Source organism: Barbus barbus, assembly GCF_936440315.1.
Source record: "Barbus barbus genome assembly, chromosome: 24".
Lineage (NCBI taxonomy): Eukaryota > Metazoa > Chordata > Actinopteri > Cypriniformes > Cyprinidae > Barbus > Barbus barbus.
The window spans coordinates 12,829,911-12,846,797 of record NC_136752.1 but is presented as its reverse complement, the minus strand read 5'-3'; the positions used below and the strand labels follow the sequence as shown (position 1 = coordinate 12,846,797).

Below are 16,887 nucleotides of genomic sequence, written 5' to 3'. Positions count from 1 at the left end.
GTATGGATAAAAGCGTCTGCTAAATGACTAAATGTGATATATATACATATGATCAACTAGCGAGACATGTAGTGACAACAAACTTGCCTGAATATTTCTCAAAATTGTTGAGCCTTGATTTAGAAGCATTTCAGCAAATAAAAAATCTTGAGAATAAAAACAATGAAATAAATAACATTATTAAACATTGTTAATTATTTTAATCTGTGAACAACACCCTAAAAAGCATGTTTTGAATCTTAAAAAAACAAGTCTGTTTGATAGCTTGAAACAAAAAACAACAGAGGAACATTACCTTTCCAGCAGCCTTTTTTTTTATTGTTTCTGCTATTTTCTATACCAATGCATGGATGGCAAGTCAGAGCTATTACAGGTTCTGGTCTGCTAGCCACACACCATCAAAATGATTAAACCTTCCTGTGATGCTTCAAGGCCATATCCTCTGAACTCAATTGATATTTACCCTGAAAATCTCTCAAAACCTCAGTCCCAACACTCCCACTTTTCAATCTAATAGATCAATAGGACAGATACCTGACGTGTACAGGCCACAGAAAAAGGACAAATCTCCGACATAACAAAATAGTGAATGAGTAACTCAATGTGACACACTTTAGGGCTTGCGTGAAGTGTTTGCCCGGAGGTTACTTCAGGTCTGAAACCGTCTCTGTGAGCCAAACAAGTGTTGTCTTTGTGTCTATTAGACATTGTCCATGATTAAACGCAGAATACAGAGCATGTCAGCACACACATTATTTCCAGACATAGCAAAGAAATCAGTATCTGCACAGCACAAGAGGTCCTGGGTGCATTTGAAACTCGAGCGCACATATACAGTGTACTGTATACGTGAGGCTGTATCAGGCCCATCCCCCAGGAAACACTGCATGTTCCTGATAATGAGTGGGGAAAGCAACCATGTTTATGCGACGAGAGATATGGTGCTTTACACAGCCAGTGGTTGTATTTGCAGCATATAAGCTTGTACAATATGAAACCGTGTTGCCGTTAACTAATTATTTGACAATTCAGCAATAGGTTTTAAAAAAAGCAATTATTCTGACAATCCTTTATATATATATATATATATATATTATAATGTAAAATGAAATTCTATATTTTACATGAGCTATACTGTATATTCAATTTGAAGTTTACATACCATTGTTTCCTTTTTCCTCAATGGTAATATCGGTCATTATTGTGATGCGCTGATAAGATAAGTCAAATTGACTACCGGTAATTCTTATTTTATTACCATTTATTGCCTTGGAACTGAGATACTTACAGGTGGTCAATCTAAATATGAAAAAAAAACTCAAATACACACAGATGTACATTAAACAAATTTAATGCCCACAGAACATAACATACTTCAGTTATACATTTGATCAATATTTTGCAAAGCAAGGCATGACACTGTACAGACAATTTTACAGTGAATCTTAATAATGCTTGTCAGTTGATGCTACTGAAGTGCCAGAATGAAATAAAAAAAATTGTGCATAAAAAAACAAAAACAACAACAACTGACTGTCTATCTATCCCCGGTATCAAAACCTACCTTAAACTAAAACACATTCATAAATGCAGCAGAGTCTATTTGATGGCAAGAACCCAGTGGAATATTAGTTACCTATATAGGCTACAGGAGTCGATGCACAATAGGTTTAAATATTCAGATATTTATGAAACAAATGGACCAAAAAACATGTAACGGCACATTGAGCATAGGCCTATATATCTTGATTTATTTGCATAAATGATATGTGAAATGATTTGCATGAGATTTTGCAGTAAACACCTTCAGTCTACGGACCACGCTCATGTCACTCATGGAGAACTGGAGGGAATGAAATGCTTTTGTGTATATACTAAACAACTTTATACAAATATGAATATTACCCATGCACAAACAATCTTACATTTGTAAAGCAAAAAGTGCCACTTTTGGCAATATCTTAAAGAAACAGTTCACCCCAAAATTTAAATCGGCTGAAAATGTACTCATTCTCAGACCATCCAAAATGTAGTTTGTTCCTTCACACTTGCAAAACTTGCTCACCAATACATCCTCTGCGGTGAATGGTGCCGTGAGAATGAGAGTTCAAAAAGCTGATTAAAAAATAAATAAAAAGTGATGTTTTTAATCGTCTGTTTGTACTCATTCTGACGGCACCCATTCACTGAAAGAGGATGTAATGGTGAGCAAGTGTTGGAACGTTCAATTTTTCCAAATCTGTTCTGATGAAACTACAAATTCATCTACATCTTGGACAGCATTTTTGGGTGAACTCTCTCTTTAATCATGTGGTCTGTCCCTCTTTGGAAGGAGTTAGGGAACACAAGACTACGTAAACCTGCTGTGTTAGATTCAAATGATATTTCCAGCATCTAATAGTGAGTTCAATATTTTCCCTTTTATTTCAGAATTGTATTTTCTATTGCACTTCATGGCACACGACTTAAAATAAAAAAAATGGCACATCAGCAGTCCATTTTCTTTGAGAAGATGTAAACCAAAGCACCAATGTACAATCTCTAGTGAAATGACATCCATATATCATAACCTACTAATCAGTTTAAAATGTGTTACCATGTCATAAGGACAAGTGAGGCATAGTGTTTAAGTACGAAAACTACAATGATATATTAGTAGAGTAGCAGATCTAGTGGCCAGAGAGAAGAATCCATTGGAGTCCAATGGAGTCAGAAAGAAAGAGTACGATCAGAGGAGTGTAGATACATGTGCGTGAGGCTTAATTCAGTAAGACAGAGCTGGCAAATCAGAAGGATACCATTCTGTTAATGACCTATGGGGTCTGCAGTGGGCTGTCCTCCGTCTCGAGCTGGGCCAGCTGTCTGCGCAGACTGTTCACTTTGTTCTGCAGCTCCTTGTTATACTCTATAATATGGACCATCTCCAGATGGGCCTCGTCCAAACACTTTGTGGAGCGATTCCAGCGAAGGAATACCCCTACAGAGAAAAGAACAAGGTAGATATGTGATGATATCATTCTGTCTTGCTGATAAATGATATTTTCTGGGATCTTTTCTGAGTTGTGAGATGGCCACATTGATCGTCCTGCTGTACCTAAAGGTTATACATAAGGACAGCTTAAATATCCCCACACAAACGCCAATCCCATGTTTCTTAACACACGTAAAGCTGACATTTTGTAATGGTGTTAGCAGAGTGCACTGGTCAATACTCATCCAACTGTGAAATTAACATTTAATTAGCTATTTCTCAAAGGACCTTGACACTTAAAAAAATGTGTTCACCCAAAAATGTAAATTCACTGAAAATTTGCTCACACCCAGGCCATCAAAGATGTAGATGCGTTGGTTTCTTCATCAGAACAGATTTGGAGCAATTTATTGCAGTGCAAAACTGCATTGCATTGAAATTTATTTATTGCATTGCATCACTTGCTCACCAGTGGATCCTCTGCAGTGAATGGGTACCGTCAGAATGAGAGTTTAAAAAAACATCACAATAATCCATAAGTAATCCACATGACTCCAGTCCATTAGTTAATATCTTGTAAAGTGAAAAGCTGCATGTTTGTAAGAAACAAATCCTTTTTTTATATAATAATATTGCTATTTCCGGTGAAAGGTTTGTCTCATCTGAATCAGGAGAGAAATATGCAAAGATCATTTTCAAGTGGAAAAAGTCCAAACTAGCTCTAAACAAATATTTTGGTGAAATTTAATGTGAGAGGACAACAGGGGAAGGACTTTTTCACTGGAGGAAGCGCTATTATGAATTACAGACTCATATTTTAGCCATGAGTGATGGTGTAAAGTTCAAATGCCTTTTACAAATGCACAGCTTTTCATGTCATAAATAGTCAATTGATGGACTAGAGTTGTGAGGATTACTTGTTGATTATCGTGATGTTTTTTATTAGCTGTTTGGACTCTTATTCTGACAGCACCCATTCACTGCGGAGCAGGTAACATAATGCTAATTTCCTCCAAATCTGTTCCAATAAAGAAAAAAAAATTCCTACATATTGGACAGCCTGAGGTACCATGTTAACATAGCCAACCACTATATTAGCACTACATCCGCTTGCCAATGTAACCGGTTCTATTTCGCCTCGCTGCGAGCGGAATTCAAAACCGCAGTCTCCGGCACGGGAGGTGGGTACTCTAACAAGGAGGCTAAAGGCCACGGCCTCTACCGTCAGACGCTAGAGCACCTCTTTTTGAGATCAGGGGAGTGAGGTTTACACGCACCAGTACTTACTTGCCTACGCCTGTTACACCAAAAATAAATTGGACACAGTTCTTTCACATATGGTTCTGTACAAAAGTGACTTGGAAGAAAGTGTGGGATAACAAATTTAAGAATCTGTTTAAGATATGCTGAACCTATGTTCTGACATGGGATCACATGAAAAACTAAGGTGAAGTACATTGTATTTAGCATTTATAGTAAAGATGATGACATCAGATTTCAATTCTGTTAAACAAAGTTTGTAGCAGGAGGTTCCTGCCAGTTCTTGTTCTTATTGTAAGTCAAATGAGCCAGATTACGGAGACTCTCACCTTTTGTTTGTAATGACTCTTGAGGAGTTGTGAGTAATGAGTAGTTATGCTGATTGAATTAGGACTGGTTAAATGGGTGAGGTTGCTATACCTGAATACTTCATTTGCATGCTTTGTTTAAAGGGATATTACACCCCAAAATGAAAATTGTGTCATTATATCACTCCATGTTGTTCCAAAACCGTAAGAGTTTCTTTCGCCTTCGGAACACAATTTAAGATATTATGGATGAAAACCGGGAGGCCTGTGATTGTCCCATTGACTGCCAAGTAGTTACCACTGTCAAGGCACAGAAAAGTATGAAAAGCATCGTCAGGATAGTCCATCTGCCATCATTTCTTCTTTCGTGAGGGAGTTTGGCATCACGGCATCTTTGTTTCCAGGAGGAATGTTAAAGAACGCGACACATGTCTCCCGGCAATCCTGTATAATCTAACCAATCTTCCATTCATCCCTGCATGCAGAATGCCTTTGTACACACAACCCTGACATTCACTGTGCAATGTACAAAATATTTGGACAGACTTAACTGATTTCTGGTTACTTAGCTGTGAAATGCTGAAACACTTAATTGTGTTTCTCACAATTTACCAATCAAATTCTTCTTATTATTATTATTATACCCTTTAAATGATAAATGATAAATTATTCTATAGTGAAATGAAATTGATTATTTCTAATTGCTATTATTATTATTGCATTTATCTTTAATGGGTTAGACCAGATAGTGAAGGAAAAGCAGCTAAAAATACCCAACAAACATGGGATTGTTTTTTTTTTTTTTAAATATAGGTTAATGAATTGTAATCTGGGCAAATGTTTATATCTATACCATAAGACTGTTCAGTGTAGCTCTTTTGGGGAGTACACTAAAATTCACACGTTTGACTGGTAGTGTATATGAAAGGTCTAAACATATCTGTGAGTTGTTTGAGAACTGCTCATGTGACTGAAAGTAAAAGCCCATGGCATTAAACTCCATGTCTGCCTTTCCTGAAAGAGTCTCTTTCACTGCACCTCTAAAATAGAGGCATGACAGGCTCCAGAGATGAGGGCTAAAAAAAAATGAATGGCACAGAGGTCACCAGGGTTAAATCATTGTCACACTTGTGAATTCCATGTGACGTTAATCTGTATCTGGTGAAAGGCTTAAAACAAACGAGTCTCAGAGTTGCTTCTTTAATGCTTAATAATGTCTTAAACATGACAAGGAAGGGGAGTTTTCTTGATTAAAAATTCAACAGAGCTAAATGGATTATTACATTTAGAGTAATACTAACTTTATTTTTTTAATTTAGCCCATTTCATCTTTGTTTAATCTATGTCCAGAAAACCAAAATCTCTGTCATATATACAAACTACAATAACTTTGCAGCAGACTATAGGTGTGTTCTTTATAAATGTAAATAATTAATTTAAATAATATTGTATTCTAATATTAAAATACTTCTCGTATGTAATTAATATAACTATCATTTCAGATTTTAATATAAATTCAATTATTTTCATTTTCATTATACCAGGAGAATTATAATCATTCAGATGGAAATCTGTCTCAAGTTTGTTAAACATGATGTTGAAGTACATGACTAATGCACAAGATCTATAGTATGTCATGGAGGAATGGTGACACATCAGTATGTGTTTTAAAATGAATGGCCTTACAATCCACATGTTCTTTAAGCATCTCACGCATTCGAAGGCTCACTGCAAAAATATAGTTAAAGCACCAAACAACACATGACTGCCCCCTATAGTTTAACTGGGTAAACATGCTTTTCAATTTGATTTTCATGAAGATGTCACATTCACAGCAGGTGCTGGAAGAGATGCAAAACAGAGGAATGTGCTCACCCTCCCACAGAAGCAGGCTCTGAGGAGCTACAGACGGCCAGATGACCAGGTTATTGGGCTCATACAGTGGGTTGAGAAATCGCTCCAGGTCCTGAGGTCTGTTCACCCATGACCACAAAGAAACAGTTTTCTGAGACAGCTGCAGCTTCACCCTGAAACATTACACAGAAAGTACAAAGTTTACATTTACATCTAAACTTTACAGTAAAGTTTATTTTAGGAGGAGCGAGACATAGATAGACAACTAGATTTAGGACCTAGTTTTAGCACTAAAACGCTTTGTGAAATACTCGTAGAGTAAAAATTTAGGAGTCCTAAATATAGGACTGACATGCCAACTATTTTTAAGATTTTCTATTTTTAAGAGCTACTTTTAGCCTTAAGATGTTTTGTGAATATGGGCCCAGATTTATAACGTCACAAACTACACATTCATTGACGGTAAATGACTGTACCAAAACTGGACATTTTGAAATGTGATACACATTTAAGCAACAAGCGGAAACTCATTTCACAACACATTTACCAAAACATCCTGTTCAGAATATGAAAAACACAAAAGGGTCACAGCCAACTACAAGTTGACCTTTACTGATTACTGATACAGTGTTGACGGAAAGGGCCGTGACTCGTTACCTTCTGCTCCTGAACATATCTTTCTATACGGATAGAATTACAACATGCCATGTGTTTATGTACAAGTGTAAACTATGGCCCAATCCCAAACTCCCTTTCAGGTTTTAAAACAGACACACAAGTTACCTTCAGAGTGATAAATAACTGTGGTGTTTGAGACAGGTCTTATGTTAGCTACTTAGAGATTTATCTGATTTTTTTAAAAACTGTTTTTACAAGGTTGCATGTGACGTAATACAGGAAATGAGATGAGCATGTGAGAATCTGTAAATGGACGTCATGACAGGAATGTGATGAAGGGTGACACCAACCTCTCAGCCACGCAGTTTCCAAGGAAAGTGCCAAACTGTGAGGCATAGGCGTGCTCGAAGAGCATGATCAGGAAGTTCTCATTGAACTGGAAGGAGCAAGGGAACTGCCGCAGGATCTGCCACACACAGTCCAGGAAGAGCAGGAACACAGGCGCTTCACTCCGGGGCTTCCCGTTTGAGTATGCAGACTGTGCACAGCGCTGTTGGAACGGGTGACCAGCCTGGAGGTAAAGGTTACAGCATCATAGTTATCCCAGACTTCACAGAGAAACATCATTTTAAAACCAAGGCTGTGTCTCATTCCACTTCCTAGTTTCCTATGTTGTTAATCAGTGTATTATCAAATTGGGACACTACCAAGGGTCTTGATTTTCTATACATTACTTGTGACACATTTTATCGTCATTATGTAGTAGCATTTATCAACAATAGGTCATTATATACGACATTATATATATTGATACATAACGGCATTCAGACATAAAACAAATACAATAAAAAGAAAAATACTGACCATACAACACTATTCCGACATTTTACTTTTCAAAATATATTTTTAATGTTTCTGAAGTGTCCTATGCTCACCACAGTGCTACAATTACGTGATAGAAAATACAGTAAAATCAGTAATATTACTACAATTTAAATTAATTTTCTAATTTAATGCATCTACAACTCCAGCCCTCAGTGTTGCATTATTCTTCAGAAATCAATCTAATATGCTGATTTGGTACTCCAGAAACATTTATTATTTTTTATCAATGTTGGAATAATATTTTTATGGAATATTAAAAAATATTTTTTGTGGGAACCGTGATACTTTTTTTTTTGGAATATCTGACAAATAGAAAGCTCAAAAGAACAGCATTTGTTTGAAATAGAACACTTTTGTAACATTATAAATGTCTTTACTGACACTTTTGATTAATTTACTGCATCCTTGCTAAATAAACCCAAACTTCTGCACACTGAAGTACACAATTAAATTAATACAATTATTTTGACATCTAACAACAAAAATTACATTTAACTCCAGTAGAATATTTTGTAAATTTTTTGTGATTGAAAAAGTGTCTTTTAAAATTGATTTATTGAATTTTCAGCATTGTTACAGGTACCCAGAGACATTTGTCATTAGGGGACACTGAATTAATATTTAAATATTTGTCTTTATACAATTACACTTTTGCTCTTCTCTGATGCCCTATGATAATATTTCCGGTATGCAAATATAGTGAGCAGCCAACGTTTTACAGTACATTCAGAGAATTTCTAGGGAGGGTAACAGAATGATTTTGACAATGGGACAGGAAGCAGAAATCAGACACATCCGAGTCAAGGTTTCCCACCTGTAACCACTCTCGCTGAATCAGCGCCTCAAAGCCACGGATGGTTCTGCATGCCGGATCGAGGATGATCTGGGCGAGAGACGTGACCTGCAGTGTTGAATCAGTGCCCTCTGTGCCATGAACCAGCACTGAAGCCCCCTCCCTAGAATACAACACAAATTAAAGTAGCCCCTCCAAGTTTGCAACAGCACTCAGTTTGAGATTATTTAGCACACACATAGTGCTACGAACCTGATAATGAACTGCATGCTAAAAACAGCTTTTAAAGCAGCAGTACCAGTATGGTATGAACATGATGATTACAGCATAACAACAGCACTAATTATCACCACACCAAGCTTTGCAACAAATGTGGCGAGAAACAGGGCGACAGTGGCTTTTGTAATTAACTTAGAATAGAGATAAAACAGTAATTAACACAGCTGCACAATATGGCATGCACAGATCTGTCTGCAATGTAATGGCTTTGTGTGTGTGGGACAGGAACAGCTAGACGTATCAACAGATGTACCTGTCAATGCACTGTGCAGCCAGGCAGGCCGTTGTGAGGATTTCCTTAACATTACTCTGCCAGTTGGACGCTTCAAGTTTACTGAGCCAGCGGTCCATGCTGTGCGACTGATCGTTGCATGCCTCCACCAGCTTTATCAGACTCTCCTGCAGAACATTAGACCTGTGGGAGAACAGCTGTCAGATTATAGTCTTAGTTACAGGACTCATTTATGCAGCTGTGCTTGTTTGCTTGCATATGGTAAGCTTTGGCTCCAAATGAGCATTTTAGCTGCAACTGACGTGTTTTCCAGGCTTAAACGAGTTTAAGCCCCCTAATAAAAGTACAGTGGACACTAGTCTCAGTCTCAGATGGTACAAATCGCTCACAGTCCATTCACTGACCGCCTGAGGTATATTGATCACAAAATTGAAAAGAAAGTGATTTGATTCACTGACTTAAGCAACTTTATCAGTTTGCCTGTAAACCAAGCTGAGCACTTAAGATATAGTCACTGGATTTGCCAAACGTTTGTCAAAATCACGATGAAACCAGAGGGAAATCATGGTTTTGATTAAACAATATAAAGTCTAAATAAACAAATAAATATTTTTTAATTAAACACATGTATGAACCATTCACAATAAGATCAATAACATGCATTAAAAATAAATATTGAATTTGTTTCATGCCAACTTAAAAACAAAATTAAAAAAAAAAATGTAATTAAAATATTTTTTCAAAACATTTATTAAAATTTGTAATAAAATAAAATGTAATTAAATTTTTAAATCAAATTCTCTACATTTCAATGCAAAGAAGTTATAACTAAATGATATCACAGGAATAAATTACATTTTAAAATATTTAAATATAAAACACTCATTTTAAATTGTAATACTGTATTTTTTCTATACTGTATACTGTACTGTTTTTACTGTTTTCTTAATCAAATAAGTGCAGCATTACAATTTTGTGCTGTCTAAACTTAATACTTCTGATTCCAGTTTTTATTTTTATGTTTATTTAGACAAAATAATACCAAATTCTATTGTTATGTCTGGCCATAACATGAAAATCAGAGTCATAATATTAATATTATCCATCTCTACTTCTGCAGTTAGTTTGGCTGTGTGAGAATAATTGGATACACACCTCTCAATGGCTTTATGGATCCTCCTCCACTGAGGGTAGTTGGCTTCCTGTTCAAATCCTCCTCCGCGAGCTTTAGCCTGCTGTGCCACAGCTATAGTCCGCGTGTCGATGATGTAACCTCGCTTCCCGGCGCAAAGTGTGGCATTGATCAGTTTCTCGTCCTCTTTGCAGCGGCGTCCATTGGTTCCTGTTAGCGGCTGTGCTGCTCGCATCATCACCTGTGGACAGTGTGATCAGAGTCTGTATTAAACAGGTCAACATTTGGAAACAAAATTTCCAAAGCGCACTTCTTCTAACCATGCCGTTTTTCTTGTGGTAGTAACTGAGCACAGGGAAACGGCCTCCGTGGCGGAAGGAAGCAGCTTTGCACAGACTTTCATCATCGATGTCTTTGGGCACAGTCAGTAGGGACGGGTACGAGGGGCACACGCTGAAGTCTTTATTTACCTCACTCAGTCTCCATTCATCTGTCTGAGAGAGGACAACAGAACTCAGTGACACCTTTATTTAAGGGGTTAATTAGACTCTTTATTTTTAAATGACAAAAACAAAAATCACAAGCAAAAATGTTTCTGCTTAAATGTATTTTAAGCAAGAATAAACCAAAAGAGGTTTAAAATAAATTGATATGCTGTACACTACCACTCAAAAGTTGGGGTGAGTAATTTTTTAAAGAAATTAATCATTTTATTTTGCAAGGATGCATTAAACTGACCAAATGTGACACGAAAGACATTTATAATGTTAGAAAAATAATAATTCAAATAAATGCTGTTTAGAGCACTTAAAGTTTCCACAAAATATTACTATTATATTAACTGTTTTCAACACTGATAATAATAATAAATGCTCCTTTAGCCCTAAAACAGCACGTTAGAATGATTTCTGAAAGATCACGTGACACTGAAGACTGGAGTAATGATGCTCAAATTTTAGCTTTGCCGTCACAGGACTAAATGACATTTATTGACAGTTATTTTAAATTGTAATTGTATTTCAGAATATTATTAACGTGTTATTGTATTCTAATCAAATAAACACAGCTTAAGTTCGGTGTATAAATAACATTTTAAAAAATGTACTGACCCCAAGCTTTTGAACGGTAGTGTGTGAAATACTAACTGTATTTGTATTAAAGTGGATATCAGAGCATGCAGTCACGAATGTGTGCTCTTTGGCTTCCCATAGAGAATCATCTGTAAAAATGAGCAATGATACACTGAGAAACTGCATTATAACTTTTTCTGATGACCTCAGTGTCAAGGCTTCCAGGGATAAAACAATACCATAGACTCCAGATCTCTGAAAGCCTCCTCTGGTACAAACAACTGCCATCCATCCTCAATGACCTCAAACAAAGGACGGTAGAAGAACGGATACATCAGGGACACAGAGTCCAGCGTGGAGAGAGCCTGAGAAATGAACAATCAGAATCTGAATACTAACAACAAAAAAACTGATTAGTAGACATTAGGGTTATCATTTCATTATTATTGCGCTTTATGAGAGTGAGTACTAATGCAGTTTTACTTCAATTGAGTTGGAAATATTAAGACACTCCTCCATGCCAGGTATGTCCAGCTGAATCACCCGCAGGTCCTTACACTTCACAATAATAGTTCCCAGTGATCCGACAAACCTGTGCACATTAGGTCAAAAAGATGTTTTTGATAGAAGTCTCTCAAGTTCACCAAGGCTGCATTTATTTGATCAAAAATGTAGTAAAACCACTAATATTGTGAAATAGCATTACATTTTAAAATAACTGTTTTCTATACAGTTTTAAAATGTAGAAAATATCAAAGCTGCATTTTCAGCAGACATTACTCCAGTCTTTAGTGCTACGTGATTCCTCAGAAATCATTGTAATATGAGAATTATTACCAGTATTGAAAACAGCTGTGCTGCTTAAATGTTTTGTGAACAGTGATACTTTTTTCAGGATTATTGATGAATATAAAATTCAAAAACAATGTATTTGAATCATATCTTTTGTAACATTATAAATGTCTTTACTGTCACGTTTGATCAATTACATGCATCCTTGATTAATAAAAATGTATTTGTAACCTTGGACCACAAAACCAGTCATAAGTCACATTGTATTGGTCAAAATTATAAGTTTTTCTTTTATGAGAAAAGTAAAAATCATGTTTCATGAAGATATTTGGTCAATTTCCTACCGTAGATATATCAAAACTTAATTTTTGATTAGTAATGCCTGTCATTTGGACAACTATAAAGGCTATTTTCTCACTATTTTGATTTGCCAAATATGATCCTATCCTACCAAACCATACATCAATAGAAAGCTTATTTATTCAGCAAAAAAATTGACTCTTATGACTGGTTTTGTGGTCACATCTATTTTTATTTTACTGACCTCAAACTTATAAACAGTTGTGAAAATGACAAAAATTATATTTAAAAATAATATGCCATTTTTACTAGGTGTCTCAGACTTCTATCTCTGTATATCAGCAGTACCTTTTCTCAATAGAGTCAATGTTAGCATGAAGCAGCCAGAGCTCTTCAGTGTTGTCCTGGCGAGAAGACAAGATGAGGTGATGTCCTGTCAGACACAGAGTTCCCTCCACAGTGGGCATGAAGGGTCGGTGGAGGACCACCCCATCCACACGAGGGGTTTTGATCAGCTCAGCAAACTCCATGATGTTTTGAGAGGTACAAGAAACCTGCGAGAGTCAATGGGAGAGGAAACACTAATGAATACTGTAATGCAAACTACGTCTTGGTCTCATTATATTAGGTTTCTTATTATTCTGTTATTTGCATTCATCTGACAACTAAACCCATTCAAGGTATAACACTATAATGTGTTATTAATATGTTGCAGCGGTGGATTTCTCGTCTGGTGCAGGTTGCAAAACAAGACCCAAGCAATGAGACAGCAGTAACGTTAAGAAAAATACCACATTCGTATATTTTACTCGAATGAGCATAATTAAACCAGACACGTGTTACAATTATTCTAGCATATTCGAGGTATTTGTCCAATTTCTCTCGACTCGCTGTGTCATCCGACTGAAATATGACAACAACAAACGGGATTTGCAGCTTTGTGTCGCATCGACATGAAGACGCTCGGACTAAAACTAATCAAATGCACTCGACAAAGAACTGCAGGTGAACTGTTACTTGTCAAGAACAAAATATACATTTTAAACATGTACTTTGAAGAGATGACAGCGGTAACAACAGCGTTTCTCTCACCTGACACCTCCACTTCCCTGTTTCTCTCCTTTGTTGGATTTAACAACCGACCGCAAGCTAATTTGAATCAATAGTGTCACCTACTGGTTTGGGAGAGCGAGGAGTGCTGAGGACATAGAAGGAGTGTTGAATATTCTCACTCATCCTCTTCTCAATAAAAATTAAAAATTAAATAAAAAAATTTGAATATTATTTAGTAATTACGGTAATTAATTATTATTTACTGTATGTTCAAGTTTATTTGTATAACGCTTTTTACGATACAAAGCGCTGCAAAGCAGCTCTACAGGAAATTAAGTTTCCACAATATATTTATATACTGCAGAGAACCTAAATATATTTAACTTATGAAAAAATTTGGTAATTCTGTATGTTGTCTGAGCGTTGGCATCCTCTGAGATCCTCTGAGGGGTTGGCATTATCTTTTCTCAGGTGTTCGGTCATCTCAGATCATTTCAGGGTTGGATCCAGACTGAAGCTTCTGTAATTCCTAGTTACCACGGGATGTTAATCAGAAACAGAGAAACAAATAGAGACATAATTAGCGTAGCTGCTGTTCCGTCTAAGCAAAAATTATTTGTTCAACCCAAGCTAAAGAATAATAATAAATGTACATTTGATCAGATATAACTGCAGTACAAGATTATAAGATGCATTATGTGAATGCTTGGCTAAAGAGATGTGTCTTTAATCTATATTTAAACAGAGAGAGTGTGTCTGAACCCCGAACGTCATCAGGAAGGCTATTCCAGAGTTTGGGAGTCAAATGTGAAAAAGCTCTACCTCCTTTAGTGGACTTTGCTATGCTAGGTACTACCAAAAGTCCAGAGTTTTGCGACCTTGGATTGTAGCGTGGTAGAAGACGAGTTAGGTACGCAGGAGCTAAACCATTTAGGGCCTTATAGGCAAGTAATAATATTTTGTAAATGATACGGAACTGAATAGGTAGCCAGTGCAGAGACTGTAAAATTGGGGGTAATATGATCATATTTTCTTGACCTGGTAAGAACTCTAGCCGCTGCATGTTGGACTATCTGTAGCTTGTTTATTGAAGATGCAGGACAACCAGCTAGCAGTGCATTACAATAGCCCAGTCTAGAGGTCATGACTGCATGAACTAGCTTTTCTGCATCAGAAACAGGTAGCATGTTTAGAAGCTTAGCAATGTTTCTAAGATGGAAGAATGCTGTTTTTGTAACATGCGGAAATATGATTTTCAAAGGACAATTGGCTGTCTAATATAACTCCCAGATTTTTTATTTTTTGACGCAGTAGAATCTATATTTGATATTGTATTTCTGATGCAATGCATGCAATTATGCATATTTTATTTTTTGTTATTATAATAGTAACGTGTAAAGACACCTTAAATTAAAGTGTTGCCAAATATAATACATAAACATAATTTAGTGTTCTCTACAGGTTTATAAAGTATATGATCATAAAACTTTCGTGAGGAACAGCATGGCTATATTGCCCAACTAGTCCAACATATACTAACCATAAACCAACTTGCCATTGCTGTGGAAGTAGGATTGAGGGGTTAACAACACCAAATACAACACAAAAAGACAAAGAATGTTACATAAGAGATGTAGAACATGTTTGTAATGTCATAGTGTCAAAAATGGATTTGAATGGAACACATAATATTATTTTTTGCTTGCAAATATATTAGTTTCGCAACAGAAAAAAAACTAAATCTAAAATTATTTTTACTTGGCACATTTTTAATTTGTTAGACCAATAGTATGATTTATATCTGACTGTGGAATATTTGGTAAATAAACCAAATTTAAAATGCTTGATAAGGAAAACTTTATGTAATTTACACAATAAGGACGGTTTATTTTCACTAGTTGAACTGTGGACTGTGCACTTGTTTTCCAGGGAATAGACAACACTTGCTTCTTAATGTTATCCATTAAACCTGACTTAAGAACACTGCTGACATGACAATTTTTGGCAATTAGCATATTGTTTTTTATTAATTTCATGGCAAAGCAATTTAAAGGATCTGAGTCTTGCATCTCGAAATGATGCAGTAAAGTCTAAAAGAAAAGAAAATAAAAAATGTGGCTTAATGTTTTCAAGCTGTACTATTATCTCACAATAGTTTTATGGGGGACATAAATAAATAAATTAAATAATTAATTTTTTTTTTTTTTTTCTCATGATCCTATTTATATTGTTTTTATTTCTGTGATAATCTTGGTTCCATTATCGTACTGCATTATAACATTTCAAGAACCTTATATTAAGATATTATATAGAATTATAAGATATTATATATAGTGTTATATATTGAAAAGAATGCAAAGATTAAATTGTATGTGAAAGATTTTTGCAGTCTTTAATTTATATATCTGATATAGAATGCAGTATTTAGTGTTGACTTATATAAAGATCATTTTTCAGTGAAGTGCGTGTGTGTGTGTGTGTGTGTGTGTGTGTGTGTGTGTGCATGTTTATGTGGTTTATGAGGACACAAATTTGTATAATGACATGGGTATGACAGAGGTATTACAATATGAAGGTGGTTTATGAGGACACTGCCTATGTCCCCGTAATTCAAAAGGCTTAAAAAACATACTAAATGGTGTTTTTTTGAAAATCTAAAAATGCACAAAGTCTCCTGTGAGGGCTAAGTTTAGGTGTAGGGTTGGTGTAGGGCAATAGCACACACAGTTTGTTCAGTATAAAAACCATTACGCCTATGGAGAGTCCCCATAAACCACAATAACCAACGTGTGTGTGTGTGTGTGCGTGCACGCGCATATGTGTACACCTGTATGAATTCACAGCACGGCTCCTGCTGTAGTCTTAGCAGAATCCTGCTGGGAGCAGAGTGGCCTCCTGTTGAGGAGGAAGATAAGTGTCTGGCGTTTCTTGAGCGCCGTGAGCGATTACAGTCACTGCATTATTTAGCTTGAGTTACATGTGTGCCATGAACCCCACACTCCCCAAAAAAATATGCATCTCCATTTGCTCTCATTAAAAATGCATGCCGTTTGTGGGAAAAAACACACTCCCCTGACTGAGAGGCGAGCTGATATTTTTGCATATGTAACTTGAGCGGCGTGTATGAAGCAAGGCACTCATAAGCATACATTTTCATCTCATGTTATTGCATATCAGTCCTCAACATAGCTACATGGCAGAGCATTGGTTTTAAAAATATCTGTGAAGATCTGCTTTTGTCATATGGTATATGATATGGCATATGAACTATCTGTTTGTTAATATGAAATTGTCTGGTCCCGCAGGCTATCCAAGATGTAGATGAGTTTGTTTCTTCATC

At 36.1% G+C, this 16,887-nt stretch overlaps 1 protein-coding gene across 2 annotated transcripts; it reads right to left on the bottom strand.

Annotated features, from left to right (window-relative positions):
• Positions 1-1,256: 1,256 nt before the first annotated feature.
• Positions 1,257-13,640, bottom strand: LOC306843694 (myotubularin-related protein 9-like). 2 transcript variants are annotated; one of them, XM_079375318.1, is made up of 12 exons: positions 13,587-13,615; positions 12,843-13,048; positions 11,886-11,994; positions 11,642-11,767; positions 10,653-10,826; positions 10,356-10,573; positions 9,222-9,383; positions 8,711-8,852; positions 7,362-7,582; positions 6,415-6,566; positions 2,270-2,977; positions 1,336-2,076 (listed from the first exon to the last, which is right to left on the bottom strand). In XM_079375318.1, the coding sequence occupies exons 2-11, from the start codon at positions 13,022-13,024 to the stop codon at positions 2,814-2,816; spliced, it is 1,650 nt and encodes a 549-aa protein (XP_079231444.1). In that variant the 5' UTR covers positions 13,025-13,048; positions 13,587-13,615; the 3' UTR covers positions 1,336-2,076; positions 2,270-2,813. The 2 variants fall into 2 exon arrangements, with proteins under 2 accessions (XP_079231443.1, XP_079231444.1); XM_079375317.1 differs by having other exon boundaries at positions 1,257-2,977; positions 13,587-13,640.
• Between the last annotated feature and the right edge of the window lie 3,247 nt (positions 13,641-16,887).

Bases quoted from the DNA above. Each gene is read 5' to 3' on its own strand.
- LOC306843694 (XM_079375317.1), bottom strand. From the start codon at position 13,024: ATGGAGTTTGCTGAGCTGATCAAAACCCCTCGTGTGGATGGGGTGGTC. The intron at 11,768-11,885 runs GTAAAACTGCAT...TTCATTTCTCAG, and splicing joins ATATTTCCAACTCAATTGAA to GCTCTCTCCACGCTGGACTC. The intron at 7,583-8,710 runs GTGGGAAACCTT...CTTTACCTCCAG, and splicing joins TTCAGCGAGAGTGGTTACAG to GCTGGTCACCCGTTCCAACA.